The 17,660-nt window shown below is 44.2% G+C and overlaps 1 protein-coding gene across 4 annotated transcripts in view; it reads left to right on the forward strand.

Annotated features, from left to right (window-relative positions):
• LOC144498922 (cadherin-related family member 5-like) overlaps window positions 1–17,660 on the forward strand; it is a 75,422-nt gene that overhangs the window by 20,814 nt on the left and 36,948 nt on the right. For all 4 annotated transcript variants that reach the window (XM_078220831.1, XM_078220832.1, XM_078220833.1 and 1 more), the window contains exons 9-12: window positions 3,655–3,752; window positions 5,352–5,558; window positions 8,457–8,576; window positions 13,800–13,872. In XM_078220831.1, coding sequence (XP_078076957.1) covers window positions 3,655–3,752; window positions 5,352–5,558; window positions 8,457–8,576; window positions 13,800–13,872 — 498 coding nt within the window. The remainder of the gene's footprint in view (window positions 1–3,654; window positions 3,753–5,351; window positions 5,559–8,456; window positions 8,577–13,799; window positions 13,873–17,660) is intronic.

The following is a 17,660-nucleotide window of genomic DNA, read 5'->3' on the forward strand; positions in this document are numbered from 1 at the left end:
TCTGCAGACAGGATCGGTCTGGGGTGGAGGGACGGCAGCGATCGGGGCAGGCTGGGGGGGGGGGGGGGGGGGGGGTCTGCCGGAGGGGGGCCTGCCTCCCAGGGGTGGGGGGGGGGGGGGAGGTCTGACCTCGGTGGGGTGGGGGGGGGGGGACGGGGGGGAAGGGAGGGGCTGTCGGGATGAGGTGGGTGGGGGAATCGCCACTGCTGGATGCAGTGGGCTGGTCATCGGGACGCTCCAGAGCGGGAGGGGTGGGGATCCGGGTTGGCCTGTGAATTGTTGTGGGGGCCAGGATCGGGCCGTGGGGGTTGCTGGAGGGGCAGCACTGCGGGAGCCCCAGGCTGGCCAGCGAACGAGTGGGCCAGCAAGCGGGGAGACTGACAGATCGGGGCCGCTGTGCATGCGCAGAGTTCCTGAACTGTCAGACTCCAGCTCGAATAGGCCCCACCCCCTGGGGTTTAATGAGATTCACCTCTGCAGTGCACAGAGTGCGGAGATTCGAGTGTGAAGTTGAAGTGAGAAAACAGTCGTGATCTAGAACAGTTTTCACACCAATTCAGCAGTTTTGGGAGAATCGCTCCCCCTTATCTTTATTCATACAATGTACCTTCTCTTCACCTACGCTAGCTATGACTGTAACACTACATTCTGCACCATCTCCTTTCCTTCTCTATATACAGTATGCTTTGTCTGCTTTATCGCGTGGAAGAAACAATACTTTTCATTGTATATAAATACATGGGACAATAATAAATCGAATCAAATCAAAATCAAGGATAAGATGGCAAACCTTTGCAAAACATTGGTGAGACCTCAGCTGGAGTATTGGAATCTAATACCCTCCTCCCGAGGGGTGTTTGTAGGTGGCGAGGGGTCACCATTGGGTGGGCAGGTGGCAGGTGGGGTCCCCAATGCCGTCCTGCCTCTGCCACAATAAGTCAGTTGGCGAAGGCATGTGGTCAGTCCACCGCTGATTGAGACCCTTGACTGGGCCATTAATGCCCGCTTTTAAGAGTCTCATTCTGCCACTGCAGTTCTTCTGTGCCAACCTGCAGTAACCCAAAATGTTAACCCTGTCATATATATGGGGGGATCTCTCATTGTCAGGCACTCAGTGCCTGATGGGGGGGGGTCCCGATATCAGAAAGGTGGTGGTGGTGGGGGAGTGAGAGCCACCTCCCCTTCCCCAACCCCATCCGCCCCACCCACGCCTTTGCTCTTGCCTTTGCTGCTGAACCCTGTCCTCCCTCTCCTGTGACCCCCACACTACGACCCTGGCCATCCACATTGAATACCAGCCATTTTGTGTCCAATTCTGGACACCACACTATAAAAAAGATATTAAGGCCTTTGAAAGGGAGCAGAGGAAATTTACTGGAATGTTCCAGGAATGAACTGTTTGTTTTTTTTGGACGGCACAGAAAATGCCATCCAGGATTCTATTCTATTCTATTCTATTCTATTCTATTCTATTCTATTCTATTCTATTCTATTCTATTCTTTTCTAATCTAATCAATTCCATTCTATTCTATTCTAGGTTTCAGTTACATGAAGAGACACGAGTCATTGAGTCAAAGAATCATAGATGTTAATACATCACAATGTTACGACCCCTGTAGAGACCGATAATGTGTAAAAAGAACTTAAAACTTCCAGATAATTCCTTAAAAAGTCAAGACAATAAATTTTCATGTTTTAAGAATTTTACTGTAACAAATGACTAAAAGCTCTAGTAACTAAACACCATTTTTATGTAGGCAATGTATATTTTAAACTACAGAAAGAAACATTCCCTTTTTATACTTATTACACATCCAGTCCAGTAACGGGCAACTGCAGTATCTTCTCTCTGCGGATTACGTGAACCATGTTATTTCTCTCCCTCGCTTTCTTCTGCCCAAAAACTTAGAATCCACAAGTATATTTATTGTTAATGCAGCTGCCCTTGCTTTTTGTTTCCAGGTATGAGAGCTTCACACCTTATCAACAATCCCTTGATGAGCGGGACTTCTGAATAGCCCCATGACTCCCTTTTATTTTTACCTAAAATTAAATCCAACTCAATAGCCTGAAACCCACCTTTCCCCTATATCCTTTGATTCTCTTCGTCCCAAGAATTGTGTCTAACTCCTTCTTGAAAACATACAATACTTTGACTTCAATCGCTTCCTGTGGTAGCAAATTCCATAGGCTCACCACTTTCTGGGTGAAGAGATTTGTCCTAATCTCAGTCCTAAAAGGTTTTTCTGTATCCTTTGACTATGATCCCTGGTTCTGGACACCCCGACCATTGGGAACATCCTTCCTCCATCTACTCTGTCTAGTCCTGTTAGAATTTTATAAGTTTCTATGAGATGTAGGATTCTATGAGATCCCCTCATCATTCTTCTAAACTCCAGCGAATATAATCCTTACCGATTCAATGTCTCCTCATACATCAGTCTTCCAATCCCAGGAATCAATCTGATAAACTTCCTCTGCACTCCCTGCATTTCCCTCTTTGGAATGGAGGAAGCCAAGGAAATGAAAGGATGAGTAACTGCTTTGAAGAACTGGCAATGAATTTCCTGAACCCTGCCTTTGCTACTTCTAGTTACTACTTTGCTAACCCAATGCACTCTCGCTGACCTTTCATTTTCCACTCTCTGTAAACTTGAGGCTATCCAAACATCTGCTCCCCATATTTTAACTCTCACCAAGTCCCGTTCACTCATCACCCTTGCAGCCACTGACCTAAATTTGTTCCTGGTTCCAGTGCCGTGCATTCATTAAAAAATTTATGTCCTTGTTTTCAAATCCTACTATGGCTCCCTATCTCTGTAACCCTTCCTAACCCTACAACCCTCTGAAATCTTTACACTCCCCTAATTCTGGCCTCTTGAAATTCCCTAGTTTTAACCTCCCCACATTGGTGACCATACCTTCAGCTGCCTGGGTCTTAAGCTCAGAAATTCCCTCCATTGATCTCTCAACCTCATCTTTCTCTTCCTTTAAGATTCTCTTCTAAGTCTACCACTTTGATCACCTCTCCAAATATCTCTTTACATGGCTTAGTATCATATAATTTGCTCTGTAATGCCCCTGTGAAGTGCCTTGGGAATTTCATTATGTTACAGGCACCACATAAATGTAAGTTGCTGTTCTGGGACCTCTTCTAACTTTCATTAAGGAAAAGAGCCCCAGTTTCATTTGTCTCTCCTCATAACTAACTCCTATCATCTCTGGGTCATCTGGACTAACTTCTTTCACAGCCTCACCAAGCCTTTGTACCTTTCCTAAAGTACAGTGCCAGAAACTGACAATATTCTTTATGTGGCCTAACCAGTGGTTTAACTGTTGCTGCTGCATTCTGTTCCCATCTTTATATAAACTTAGCATCCCATCCACTTTGTCTTCTGGGCCTTGTCACTTTTAAAGGTTTGTTGACCAGTTTTGCCCAGTGGTGTTTATTCTTTTGCTATTCTCCCAGCTTTCCATAGGTCGGTTATGGTTGGACATTTTGTTTGCCATGTCTGTTCCTCTCTGCCAAACAGGACTTCAATTCCAGAAGTTCTGTGCCCTTGGACTTGGTGTTGTCTAATATTGGATGACAAAGTGTTGTTGAACAAATTGTCTGTAAACTTCGATTTCACTTGCTCATTTTCATTTTATAGGGGATCCCGAGAAAGCTTTTAAAATTGATACAAACACTGGAGTTATAACGATGGTTAAAGCTGTAACAAGCTCAAATACAATTGTACTAATAGTCATGGTATGTAAACCACCTCTTATGTTTTCAAGTTCAAAGAGCATTTTTCTCTGATTACTAAATTTGCAATACTATCACTCATGAAGTCATTTTCACAATTTATGAAGACACACTCTATACTTTCACAGAATCATAAAATTCATACAGTGCAGAAAGAGGCCATTCCAGCAAGAATCCCACCCATGCCCTATGCCCATAACACCAACTATTTATCCTGCTAGTCTCCCTGAAACTAAGGGTCAATTTTAGCATGGTCAATCAACCTAACCCCCACATCTTTGGACTGTGGGAGGAAACCGGAGCATCCGGAGGAAACCCACGCAGACACAGGCAGAACGTGCAGACTACACACAGACAGTGACCCGAGGCCGGATTTGAACCCGGGTCCCTGGAGCTGTGAGGCAGCAGTGCTAACCACTGTGCCTTTGATAGGAATGTTCAGAACCTTAGACTAACTTTCCCAGCTGCTCTTTTGCTATGAGAATTGCATTTTAGTCTATTTATTGGATGCGAAGGATTCACGGCATGATATTGACAAACACAGTAGTTGTGGTGTCGTGGTAATCTGGTGAAATTCCACTCGTGGTAATCAACCAATCCCCCTCGAATTGAAAACATGGAATTCTGACTGCTTCCCTGGATTTTCCAGCTGATGGGCGTATATGAGCCATGGTACATTTCGGGAAGCCCTATTCCCACCACTGAGCCTTGCTTAATGGGACAAATTGGGTATCCCTTTTCAAGGGCAGTTAGGGATGGGCAATAAATACTGACCTAATCAGTGATGCTCATTTTGCCAAAATTGAAAAAAAGTTCAATGGACCTAAAATCGGGAAGTGTCAATCTCTACACCCAGTTCTTGATCTTCATTCCTATTGAGCACTGGATGCAAAACTGTCCCTAATATCTCTTTGAAATAGCAAATATGAACAACTGTGCTGGAGAAGAAAATACCTACTGGTCTATCCAGCCAGATATTTGTGATGTCTTGGTTATTAGGATTCAAATACTCCCGACCTAACAGATCCACTTGAGAAAGGTGAAGAAAAGGGGAAAATATGCTGGCCAATTACTGGAGAAAAATCCAGAAAACCCTTCTTCAACCCCTGGATGAAACTCATCTTGGCAATCACAATAAACCTGAAGAGTGCCATCAGCCTGAAGAGACCTAACTGACATGGGAGGCCACTCAAACCCCAAGAAACCCCCACTGATTCCATGAGAACCCATTAACCCTAAGAGGCTGCACTGGCCCTGAGAGACCTCACCGACCCTGAAAGATCGCACTGACCCCAAGACACCCCATTTACCCCAAGAAACTGCACTGACCCCAACAGACCACACTGACATCGAGACACTCCATTTATCTCAAGAGATCCCACTGACCCTTAGAGATCCCACTGACCCTAAGCGATCCCACTGACCCTAAGCAATCCCATTGATTCTAAGAGATCCCGTTGATCCATAGGGATCCCATTGACCATAAGAGATCTCATTGACCCCAAGAAATTCCACTGACCTTCTGAAACCTCACTGACCCTGGCAGAATACAATGCTGAGTGTAACTGTCTATGATTATAATCACCTGATTTTATTCCATAGGCTCACCAGGAAAATGATCACTATAAATTCAGCACCACCACTGTCACTCTCAAAGTTTTGGGTAGAAGCAAATATCCACCAAAATTTACAAAGGAAATCTATAATGGAATTATACAAGAACACTCGGAACCTAAAAGTATTGTCTTAGGACAAAGTACCAGTACAAGACCTCTAGAAATTCAGGCTGAGGATAATGACTTTCCTGATGTAAGTAAAATTAAGCAGTGGGTTTGTTTGGGGAACACACATAAAATTCTTCATGTAATTAATCAGCACAATCTAACACAGTGAATCTCAGAAATACTGACCATTCCTGTGATACAACTCTCTGTTCATTAATACTCCTCCCAGTTCATTACCCCAATCTGTTCATTCAACACTCCCTCTCTGTTCATTCCCGCTCTATGTTCATCAAAACTCATCCTTGTTCATCAATACCCCCTCTATGTTGATCAAACTCTTCCAGTTCATCAATACCCCTCTCTGTTCATAATACCCACCCCAGTTCATTCAATACCCTTCTCTGTTCATCAATATCCCTCTCTGTTCATCAAAACTCCCTCTCTGTTCATCAATATTAAAGATGTGGAGATGCCGGCGTTGGACTGGGGTGAACACAGTAAGAGTTTTAACAATACCAGGTTAAAGTCCAACAGGTTTATTTGGTAGCAAACACCATTAGCTTTCGGAGTGCTGCTCCTTCGTCAGATGGAGTGGAAATGTGCTCTCAAACAGGGCACAGAGACACAGAAATCAAGTTACAGAATACTGATTAGAATGCGAATCCCTACAACCAGCCAGATCTTAAAGATACAGACAATGTGGGTGGAGGGAGCATTAAGCACAGGTTAAAGAGATGTGTATTGTCTCCAGACAGGACAGCCTGCAAGTCCAGGAGGCAAGCTGTGGGGGTTACTGATAATGACATAAATCCAACATCCCAGTTTAGGCCGTCCTCATGTGTGCGGAACTTGGCTATCAGTTTCTGCTCAGCGACTGTGCGCTGTCGTGTGTCGTGAAGGCCGCCTTGGAGAACGCTTACCTGAAGATCAGAGACTGAATGCCCGTGACTGCTGAAGTGCTCCCCCACACGAAGAGGTCTTGCCTGGTGATTGTCGAGCAGTGTTCATTCATCCGTTGTCGTAGTGTCTGCTTGGTTTCCCCAATGTACCATGCCTTGGGACATCCTTTCCTGCAGCGTATCAGGGAGACAACGTTGGCCGAGTTGCAAGAGTAGGTACTGTGTACCTGGTAGATGGTGTTCTCACGTGAGATGATGGCATCCGTGTCGATGATCCGGCACGTCTTGCAGAGGTTGCTGTGGCAGGGTTGTGTGGTGTCGTGGTCACTGTTCTCCTGAAGGCTGGGTAGTTTGCTGCGGACAATGGTCTGTTTGAGATTGCGCGGTTGTTTGAAGGCAAGAAGTGGGGGTGTGGGGATGGCCTTGACGAGATGTTCGTCTTCATCAATGAGCGTCGATGACTCGACTCATCGATCAACAGTTCCAACGCGCCACAGCTAAAAACCGCACCGACCTCCTCAGAAGAAAAACACGGGACACGGTGGACAGAGTACCCTTCGTCGACCAGTACTTCCCCGGAGCGGAGAAGCTATGGCATCTCCTCCAGAGCCTTCAACATGTCATTGATGAAGACGAACATCTCGTCAAGGCCATCCCCACACCCCCACTTCTTCCCTTCAAACAACCGCGCAACCTCAAACAGACCATTGTCCGCAGCAAACTACCCAGCCTTCAGGAGAACAGTGACCATGACACCACACAACCCTGCCACAGCAACCTCTGCAAGACGTGCCGGATCATCGACACGGATGCCATCATCTCACGTGAGAACACCATCCACCAGGTACACGGTACCTACTCTTGCAACTCGGCCAACGTTGTCTACCTGATACGCTGCAGGAAAGGATGTCCCGAGGCATGGTACATTGGGGAAACCATGCAGACGCTACGACAACGGATCAATGAACACCGCTCGACAATCACCGGGTAAGACTGTTCTCTTCGTGTGGGGGATCACTTCAGCAGTCACGGGCATTCAGCCTCTGATCTTCAGGTAAGCGTTCTCCAAGGCGGCCTTCACGACACACGACAGCGCAGAGTCGCTGAGCAGAAACTGATAGCCAAGTTCCGCACACATGAGGTCTGCCTAAACTGGGATGTTGGACTTATGTCACATTATCAGTAACCCCCACAGCTTGCCTCCTGGACTTGCAGGCTGTCCTGTCTGGAGGCAATACACATCTCTTTAACCTGTGCTTAACGCTCCCTCCACCCACATTGTCTGTATCTTTAAGATCTGGCTGGTTGTAGGGATTCGCATTCTAATCAGTATTCTGTAACTTGATTTCTGTGTCTCTGTGCCCTGTTTGAGAGCACATTTCCACTCCATCTGACAAAGGAGCAGCGCTCCGAAAGCTAATGGTGTTTGCTACCAAATAAACCTGTTGGACTTTAACCTGGTGTTGTTAAAACTCTTACTGCCATCAATACTCAACCCAGTTCATAAATACCTCACTGTTAATCAATGCCCCCTCACTGTTCATTAATACTCATCCCCAGTTCAATACCCCTCTCTGTTCATTCAATGCCCCTATTTGCTAATCAATACCCCCTCTCTGTTCATCAATACTCATCCCAGTTCTTCAATACCCATTCTCTGTTCATCAGTACCCTTTTCCATTAATCAGTATCCTCTCTCAGTTTATCAATGCACCTCTCTGTTCATCAATATCTCCTTTCTGTTCATCAATACCCCCACCCTGTTTTTATATTCTCTTGTTGTTCATCAACACTCCCTCTCTACTAATTCAAACCTCTCTCTAATATCAATACCCCCTCTGTTTTGTTGTTGCTTTCTGTTCCAGGGTATCATTGTTTTTTCCATTGATCCTTATCTTCTTCACACTCCTAATCCTGACACTATTCCCAATAATATTCCTAATCCTATATCCCCCATTGGCAAGTAAAGTTGATAATTAATCAGGGATGGATTATGATTGGCTATGTACGTTGACTTGTGGAAGTTTCGAATCTGAAATAACTTACATTATTTATCTTGTTTAATAATCATTTCTATTTTTCAGAAAATTAACCCTTCAATAGAATATAAAATTATTCCAAGTGATCGTTTCACTATAAACAGGGATGGATTTATCTTTAATAAGATTGAACTCCCAATTGGGGTCAGGATGTATGAGCTAACGGTAAGTCTGATAACCCTCCATTTAAAGTCATACTGCAGTACATAATTGTTGGCCATTAATCTAGCCAAGATCTTTGATCAGTGCAGAAACCAATAGGTGACTGAAGGTGGCTCATCTTTCCATTCCCAGTGTGGATTGGGGCAGGTGTGGATCACACTATTGGCCGGGGGAGGGGGGGTGGGGGGGTGGGAGGGGGGGGGGGCTGAAATAGCAGCCAGCAGGGTCCCTACTGGAGATCGCCCATGTTTGATTTTGAGTGAAGACCACTTCAGCTGAGATGCTTTGCCTGGTTATGGGGAATCAATGTTTAATTTTTAGACTCACACTTCCCCGCATTGAACAAACGATAGATGCAACTGCTCCTGATGCCATACGACACCTCAGGACAGAGTGGGCAAAGGAAACACTTAGTCAAGGCCCAACTTTGTTTCCATTCACTTAGAAAAACATTTCACTCAAAGTCCACAGCGCAGGCTGGAGAGTGGAACAAAGATGAGGGAGATTTGTGTGGGTAGCGGGGGGGAGGGTAGACTGAGGGAGTCTGCTAGTCTTTAGTGCAATGAAAGAGTTGGAAGTAGGAGACAGTATGATGGTTGTACAAGGGTTACTGGCAACTTGGACAGATGCCTTCAAACAGGCAACTCGGTCTTCTGGCAGCATTATAACCTGCCAATCACACAGTGCTGTGTAATGTTTGCAGACTGGGAGTGGGGTGGTTCCAAGTAATCTGCTGGCATTGTCATTAGTTAGGCAGTGATTGCTGGGAGTCTGATTGCCCTTGAGATAAAGGAGATTCCATCAACACAAAATGGAGTTTGTCATCTTTCACTTGCTGTAGACTTCAGCGAGAGGCACAGGGCACAGGGCACCCTCTCAGGCAACCTGAAAGCTCCCCTCTTTCTCCTCATCTCTGCACCACCTCCTCCATCCCCTTCCTGCCACCTCCTCCTTCCTCCTACTCTTACCCGTACCACATCCTCCTTACCTCTTCCCCTCCTCCCCCTTCTCTCTTTGCCTCCGTGCTCCCTCCCCCTCCTCCACCTCAACAAAATTAGATTCAAACTTTATCACTGTTTAGGCTTCAGCTGAAGCTGTGTTCTGGGTTAGACACCACACAGTCAAGGCCTTGGGAAAAACACAAAGGAGATTTACCAGGAATGTGGGATTTCGGTTATGTGGACAGAATATAGGAGTTGGGATCATTCTTCAGAGTAAAATCGCAGGGAGCATAGAAACCGACCATAAAAGCTTCTATAAGTATGTGAAGAGAAAAAGATTAGTAAAGACAGTGGCTGGGGAAATTATAATGGGGAACAAAGAAATGGGAAAATAATTGAACACGTACTTTGGTTCTGTCTTCACAATGCAGGGCACAGATAACCTTCCAGAAATGGTAGGGAACCAAGGGCCTAGTGAGAGGATGGAGTTGAAGGAAGTCAGAATTAGTAAGAAAATGGTGCTGGGGAAATTAATAGTGTTAAAAACTGACAAATAAACAGGGCCTGATAATCTACATCACAGAGTATTAAGTGGTCCTGGAAATATCAGATGCATTAGTGGTCATCTTCCAAAATTCTATACACTCTGGAGCAGTTCCTACAGATTGGAGCGTGGCAAATGTAACCCCACTATTTTTTTTATTAATTCATGGGACATGGGTGTCACTGGCTGGCCAGCATTTATTGCCCATCCCTAGTTGCCTGAGGGCAGTTGAAAGTCAACCACATTGCTGTGGCTCTGGAGTCACATGTAGGCCAGACCAGGTAAGGACAGCAGATTTCCTTCTTGAAATTACATTAGTGAACCAGAAGGGTTTTTCCGACAATCGACAATGGTTTCATGGTCATCAGTGGATTCTTAATACTAGATTTTTTTTATTGAGTTCAAATTCCACCATCTGCCATGGCGGGATTCGAACCTGGAGGAAGAGGAAAAAGGGAAAATTACAGACCAGATAACCTGACATCAGTAGAGGGGAAGATGCTAGAGTCTATTATAAAAGACGTGGTAACAGAACATTTGGAAAACATTTATAGGATTGGACAAAGCCAGCATGGGTTCTGGAAAGGCAAACCATGCTTAACAAATCTACTGGAGTTTTATGAGGATGTAATTACTGGAGCTGATGAGGAAGAGCCAGGGCTTGTGATGTATTTAGACTTTCAGAAGGCTTTTGATAAGGTTCCTCATAAGAGGTTAGTGGGCAAAATTAAAGCACATATGATAGAGAGTGATGTACTGGCATGGATCGAGAATTAGTTCATGGACAAGAAACAGAGAATGGGAATAAATGGATCTTTTTCTGAGTGGCAGGCAGTGACTAATGGGAAACCACAGGCATCAGTGCTTGGGCCCCACCTGTTCACGATATATATAAATGACCTGGATGAGGGAACCAAATGTAACATTTCCAAATTTGCTGACAACACAAAACTGAGCGGAATTGAGAGTTGTGAGGAGGATGCAAAGCGCCATCATGGTGATTTTGACAAGTTGAGTTAATGGGCAAACACATGGCGGATGCAGTTTAATGCGGCTAAATGTGAAGTTATACTTCAGTGTGAAAAATAGACAGGAAGAGTATTATGTAAATGGTGATATATTGAGAAATGTGGGTGTACAGAGGGATCTGGCGTCCTTGTACACCAATCAGTGAAAGTGGAGAGGCAGGTATAGCAAGCAATCAGGAAAGTATATTGTATATGTTGGCCTTCATTGCAAGAGGGTTTGAGTTCAGCAGTCAAGGTGTCTTACTGCAGTTATACAGAGCCTTGGTGAGACCACACCTGGAGTATTGCGTGCAGTTCAGGTTTCCCTATCTAAGAAAGGATCTGCTTACCATAGAGGGAGTGTAGCAGAGGTTTACTAGGCTGATATTGGGGTTGGCAAGACTATCCTATGAGGAGAGTTTGATTCAACTGGACCTGTATTCACTGGAGTTTAGAAAGGTGAGAGGAGATCTGATTGAAACGTATAAAATTCCAACAGGGCTGGACAGACTAGGTGCTGGGAGGATATTTTCCCTGGTTGGGGAATCTAGAACCAGGGGACACAGTCTTAGCATACGCCACGGGGTAAACAATTTAGAACTGAAATGAGGAACATTTTTCTTCATTCCAAGGGTAATAAACCTATGAAATTCTCTACCACAGAAGACTGCGGAGGTGAAGTCATTGAATATATTCAAGAAAGAGATAGGTTTTTTTAGACTATAATTGCATCAAAGAGCTTAGGGAGAAAATGGGAATATGGCATTGAGGTCAAGAACCAGCTGTGATCATATTGAATGGCAAAGCAAGTTCAAAGGGCCGAATGGCCTACTCCTGCTCCGAGTTTCTTAGACTTTGTTCAGGGCATTATTTCAAAATTTGCAGATGATACAAAGATTGGAAATGTAAACTTTGATGAGGATAGTCTTGAACTTCAAAAGGATGAAGACATATTGGTGGATTAGGCAGACAAGTGAGGTTCAATGCAGAGAAGTGTGTTGGCAGACAGAATATGGAGAGACACTCTAAAATAAAAGGAGAAACTCTTAAGGAGGTGCAGGAACAGAGGGACCTTTGTGTATGTGTACATCAGTCATTGAAAATGGCAAGGCATGTTGAGAGAGGAGATAATAAAGCAATGGTATCTTAGACTTTATTAATAGGGGCAAGAGTAAGGAGGGTCATGTTGACCTTGTATAACTCACTACTTAGGCCTCATCTGGAGTACTGCATCCAGTTCCGGACAACATATTTGAGGAAGGATGTGAAGGCATTGAGAAAAGCATAGGGGAGATTCACAAGAATAATTCCAGAGATATAAAACTATAGTTATGAGGATATATTAGAGCGGTTGAGACTGTTTTCCTTGGAGAAAAGAAGGCTGAGGCGAGCCTTGATAGAGCTATTCATGATCAGAAGGACGTATTTTACACAGAGGGTGGTGGGGGCCTGGAATGCACTACCAGGCAAGGTAGTGGAGGCGGTCACACTGGGAACGTTTAAGACTTATCTAGATAGCCACATGAATGGAGTGGGAATGGAGGGATACAAAAGAATGGTCTAGTTTGGACCAGGGAGCGGCGCGGGCTTGGAGGGCCAAAGGGCCTGTTCCTGTGCTGTAATGTTCTTTGTTCTTTTGTATCCTGAGAGATATGGTCAGGGCAAATGGTGCGAAACTGTCTCCACTCAAGAGAGCATCAAGAACCAGGGGGCACAGATTCAAATTAATTGGCAACATGAATAAAAACGATGTGAGAAATTTATTTTCATCCAGAGGGTGTTTGGAGTCTGGAATGAACTTCCTGAGAGGGTGGTGGAGGCAGGTTCGTTCGAGGTATTCAAAAGGAATTGGATTGTTATTTGGAGATAAGGTTGGGAATGGGACTAGGTGGATTGTTCTTTCAGAGAGCCAGTGCAGAACTCAATGGGCCAAGTGGTCTCCTTCTGTAGAGTTTCAATGAATAATATAGATGTTCACTATTATGCTCACATCACTTGAAAAAAATATTAGAAACTATGAACTCCAATGTTAAAAAAATGTCATTAGATCACCTGTTAATCTTAGATTCAAACAAATATAAGTCTAGTCTCTGAAAACTGTCCTCATATTTTAACCCTTTTAACTCCTGCAATACTGGTAAACCTGCCCTGCAACCCCTCCAAGGCCATTATATCCTTCCTGAAGTGTGCTGTCCAGAATTGAACACAGTTAGAGATGGGGATCAAACCAGAACAATGCACAATTGTAGAATCAGTTCCACCCCTTTGTATTCCATCCCTTCGAGATGAAGGGTAAGAATCCATTTTCGTTTTCAATTATTTTTTGGACTTGTCCACTAATTTTTATTGATTCCTGTACACAGATCCTCCAATCCCTCTGCTCCTCCCTAGTTCTTATCTTTACACCATTTAGAAAGTACTCCAATCAATCTTTCCTGCACCCAGATTGGATGACTTCCCATTTCCCCACATTTGAACTCCATCTGCCACAGTTTCACCAGTCACATATATATCCCTCTGCAACATCCTGATCCCACCTACACCAGTTACTGCACCTTCTAAATTAGTGTCATGATCATGTATCATGTTATACTGTTCAGTGAAGTTGAGTTTATTTCCTGATTAGTTGCAGTTTATCACAGCAAAAACATTATCCATTTCACCTGATAAGTAGAAGGATAACCTCTCTCTTTATAGTGCTAATGTGTGATCTCTACCTGCTGTATTTGGACAGGTAACAGCGACAGACGTCAAAACTGGAGAATCTGCAAACACAAAAGTCAAAGTGCGAGTGGTCAGCAGTAACGGTAAAAGTGTTTTGTTATATATAGATAGCTGGTGTATTATATTGAAGTGGATTCATCTGAAAGGGCTGTACAATTGTGTAATGGGACTGCTTTCACCCTCAGTTTTCCCTGCGACATTAGTTACAGATATGATTTGAACATTTAAAATCTTTAATACTTCTTCAGCAGGCTGCCGCTGTGACAGGACACACCTATTACTGAGGGTGACTTAATGAGTTTATATTCCTGGGGAGGATCCTCATCTGCTGGGTGTGACCATAAGACGATCAGACGTAGGGGCAGAAGTAAGCCATTTGGCCCTTCGAGTCTGCTCCCCTTCTCAATGGCTTCTCTTTTATTCATTTGTGGGACATGGGCGCTGCTGGCTGCCCAGCATTTATTGCCCATCCCTAGCTGCCCTTGGAAGGCAGTTGAGAGTCAACCACATTGCTGTGGACCTGGGCTCACGTGTAGACCAGACCAAGTAAGAACGGCAGATTTCCTTCCCCTAAAGGACATTACTGAACCAGATGGGTTTTTCCGACAATCGTTTCGCGGTCATCAGTAGATTCCTAACTCCAGATATTTTTTATTGAATTCAAATTCCAATATCTGCCACGGCGGGATTCGAACCCAGGTCCCCAGAACATTAGCTGAGTTTCTAGATTAATAGTCTTGTGATAACACCACTAGGCCAATCGCCTCCCCTGATCTGATATGATAATCCTCAACTCCAATTTCCCACTTTAGCCCCAAAAACCTTGATTCCCTTACGGATTAAAAATCTCTGTACCTCAGCTTTGAACATCAATGATATGAGTGAGTACAGGGAATTGTAGCCCAGTGAGCATCGATATTAGGAAAAGAATAGTGGAATTACTACGAAAGGAGAGAATAGAAGAACAGCTAAAAACAAAAATATGCAATAATAAATATTTAACATGGATTTCAAAATTGAAAATATTATGTGAACAACCTTATTGAATTCTTTTAAGGAGGTAATAGATGCAATGATAATACGGTAGATCTAATTTATCTGATAGAAGGTGGGAAGTAGTGTTCAACAAGGATCAGTGCTGGGACACTGCTGCTCCCAATTTACATTAATAATTTGGACTTTAGAATGAAAAACACAATTCCTAAATTTACAGATGACAACAAATTGGGGTGGATTGTTGGTGGATAGTCAATACTGTGAAGTACTGCAACAGATTACAGGAGGACATTAATAAACCTGCAGAATGGGCAAATAACTGGCAAATGAAGTTTGCTCGAGATACGTCGCGGGAGTACATTTTGTTAGGGAGAATAGGGAAGTCACTGTTCCATGGAAGGTGGGGTAAAGGTACAAAGAAATCTTGAAATTCAAATACACCAATCACTAAAGGTTCAGCCACAGGTTAGCGAGATCATAAAATAGGTCAAATCATGGGATAGAATTGAAAAATAGCAAAGTTATGCACAACCTGAATTGGGCTTGGCTTAGACCACACTTTGTGTAGTTCTAGTCACCATATTATACAAAGGCAGTGGGAGAGATAAGATTTACAAGAATCATGCAAGGACATCTCCAAAGATGTGCGGGTTAGGTTGATTGGTCATGCTAAATTGACCCTAGTGTCAGGGGGATTAGCAGAGTAAACATGTGGGGTTACAAGAATAGGGCTTGGGTGGAATTATGATCGGTACAGACTCGATTCTATATATATTCCAGGAAAGGATGAACAGATTGGGTCTCTTCCCTCTCACAAAATGAAAGCTGAGGACTGATCTAATAGAGGGTTTGAAAATCCTGAAATCTTTTAATCGAGTGGATACAGAGCTTGAGCTTTCACTTCCGGATCAGGAATGCAGAGTCGGGAGAATTCCCAGCTCCACAAACCAAATTTCTGAAAAACAGCTCCAGAAGTTCACATTTTCATTCTGGGGCAAGGATGTAATGGGAGCCATGCCCTCTGACCCCAGAAACATTTAAGAGGCCTCACAGGGGCTATCGGGTTCTTGGCAAACTGTTGGCCGAGGTAATCTGGCACTTTGTCCCAGCTGCACAAACATCCCAAAATCAGCCCTCCAGCCCTCACCCCCTCATCACCCATGCGCTCCCCATGCCCCATTCATTCAGACCCATGCCACCTCATGAGTCCACCCACATCCTATGACCCCCTCATACCCTCCACATCGATCTATGTCCTCCATCCAGCCCCATGGCCCCTCATACTTTCCATGACAATCTTTGCCCCCACACTCTCTACTGGCTCTTCAAAGATCCTTTGCCAACCTGTGCCCATAAACTACCCCATGGACCTTTATTCCAACCTATGCCCCTCCACGCATCCTCCTCTTTGTAGCTGCATTCCAACCTATGCCCTATCCACCTTCTCTCCTATGGCCCTTCATAACTCCTATACTAGCATGACAACTCATGCCCTCCACCTGCCATCCTTTGCCCTTACATCCTCCATGTCAACTCACCCAGTGTCAAACATTGGCAGACCTCAGAACCCAAGCTGAGAAGAAATAAAATAAAGTTCCAAGTGTCTATTAATGAATTCACTATTTAGGGAGTGCAGAGGAGATTCACTGGATTGATTCCGGAGTTGAGAGGGTTGGCTTATGAGGAGAGACTGAGTAGACTCATTGGAATTCAGAAGAATGGTGGGGTGGAGGGGGGTGAGGGGTGGGAGGGGAATGATCTTATAGAAACATGTAAGATTATGAAGGGAATAGATAATATAGAAGCAGGGAGGTTGGGTGGGTAAAACTAGAACTAGGAGGCATGGCCTCAAAATAAGGGAGCAGATTTAGGACTAAGTTGAGGAAGAACTTCTGCACCCAAAGCATTGTGAATCTGTGGAATTCCCTGCCCAGTAAAGCAATTGAGGCTACCTCATTGAATGTTTTTAAGGCAAAGTTAGATAGATTTTTGAACAGTAATGAAATTAAGGGTTATGGTGATTGGGTGGGTAAGTGGAGCTGGGTCCATGAAAAGATCAGCCATGATCTTAGTGAATGACGAAGCAGCCTCGAGGGGCCAGCTGGCCTCCTCCTGCTCCTAGTTCTTATGTTCTTATGTTATGTTCTTATTAAAAAGATACACTTCCATTGATAAAAGAAACTAATTCACTACAGTTAAATTCCTTCAACTACCTACTCCTTTTCACAACAAGCATTTTTATTCTTAATTCCAGTTCAAAGACTTTATAAAGAGTTGGAGCTGTCAATCAAACAGAACCGACTGGCACCCTACTGTGATCACAATAGTTTGTGAAAACAGTCATGCAGTACTAATCCTATAATGATAATCCCCAAGTCTATGTCAGAAAGTGAAATAGCAAGCACTTTTTAACAAGAACTAGGAGCAGGAGTAGGCCAGCTGGCCCCTCGAGCCTGCTCTGCCATTCAATAAGATCATGGCTGATCTTTTCGTGGACTCAGCTCCACTTTCCCGCCCACTCACCATAACCCTTAATTCCTTTACTGTTCAAAAATATATCTATCCTTGCCTTAAAAACATTCAATGAGGTAGCCTCAACTGCTTCACTGGGCAGGGAATTCCACAGATTCACAACCCTTTGTGTGAAGAAGTTCCTCCTCAACTCAGTCCTAAATCTGCTTCCCCTTATTTTGAGGCTATGCCCCCTAGTTCTAGTTTCACCCGCCAGTGGAAACAACTTCCCTACTTCTCTCTTATCTATTCCCTTCATAATCCTATATGTTTCTATAAAATCTCCCCTCATTCTTCTGAATTCCAATGCGTATAGCCCCAGTCTACTCAGTCTCTCCTTATGAGCCAACCCTCTCAACTCCGG

The sequence above is a fragment of the Mustelus asterias genome, chromosome 9 (genome assembly GCF_964213995.1).
Source record: "Mustelus asterias chromosome 9, sMusAst1.hap1.1, whole genome shotgun sequence".
Lineage (NCBI taxonomy): Eukaryota > Metazoa > Chordata > Chondrichthyes > Carcharhiniformes > Triakidae > Mustelus > Mustelus asterias.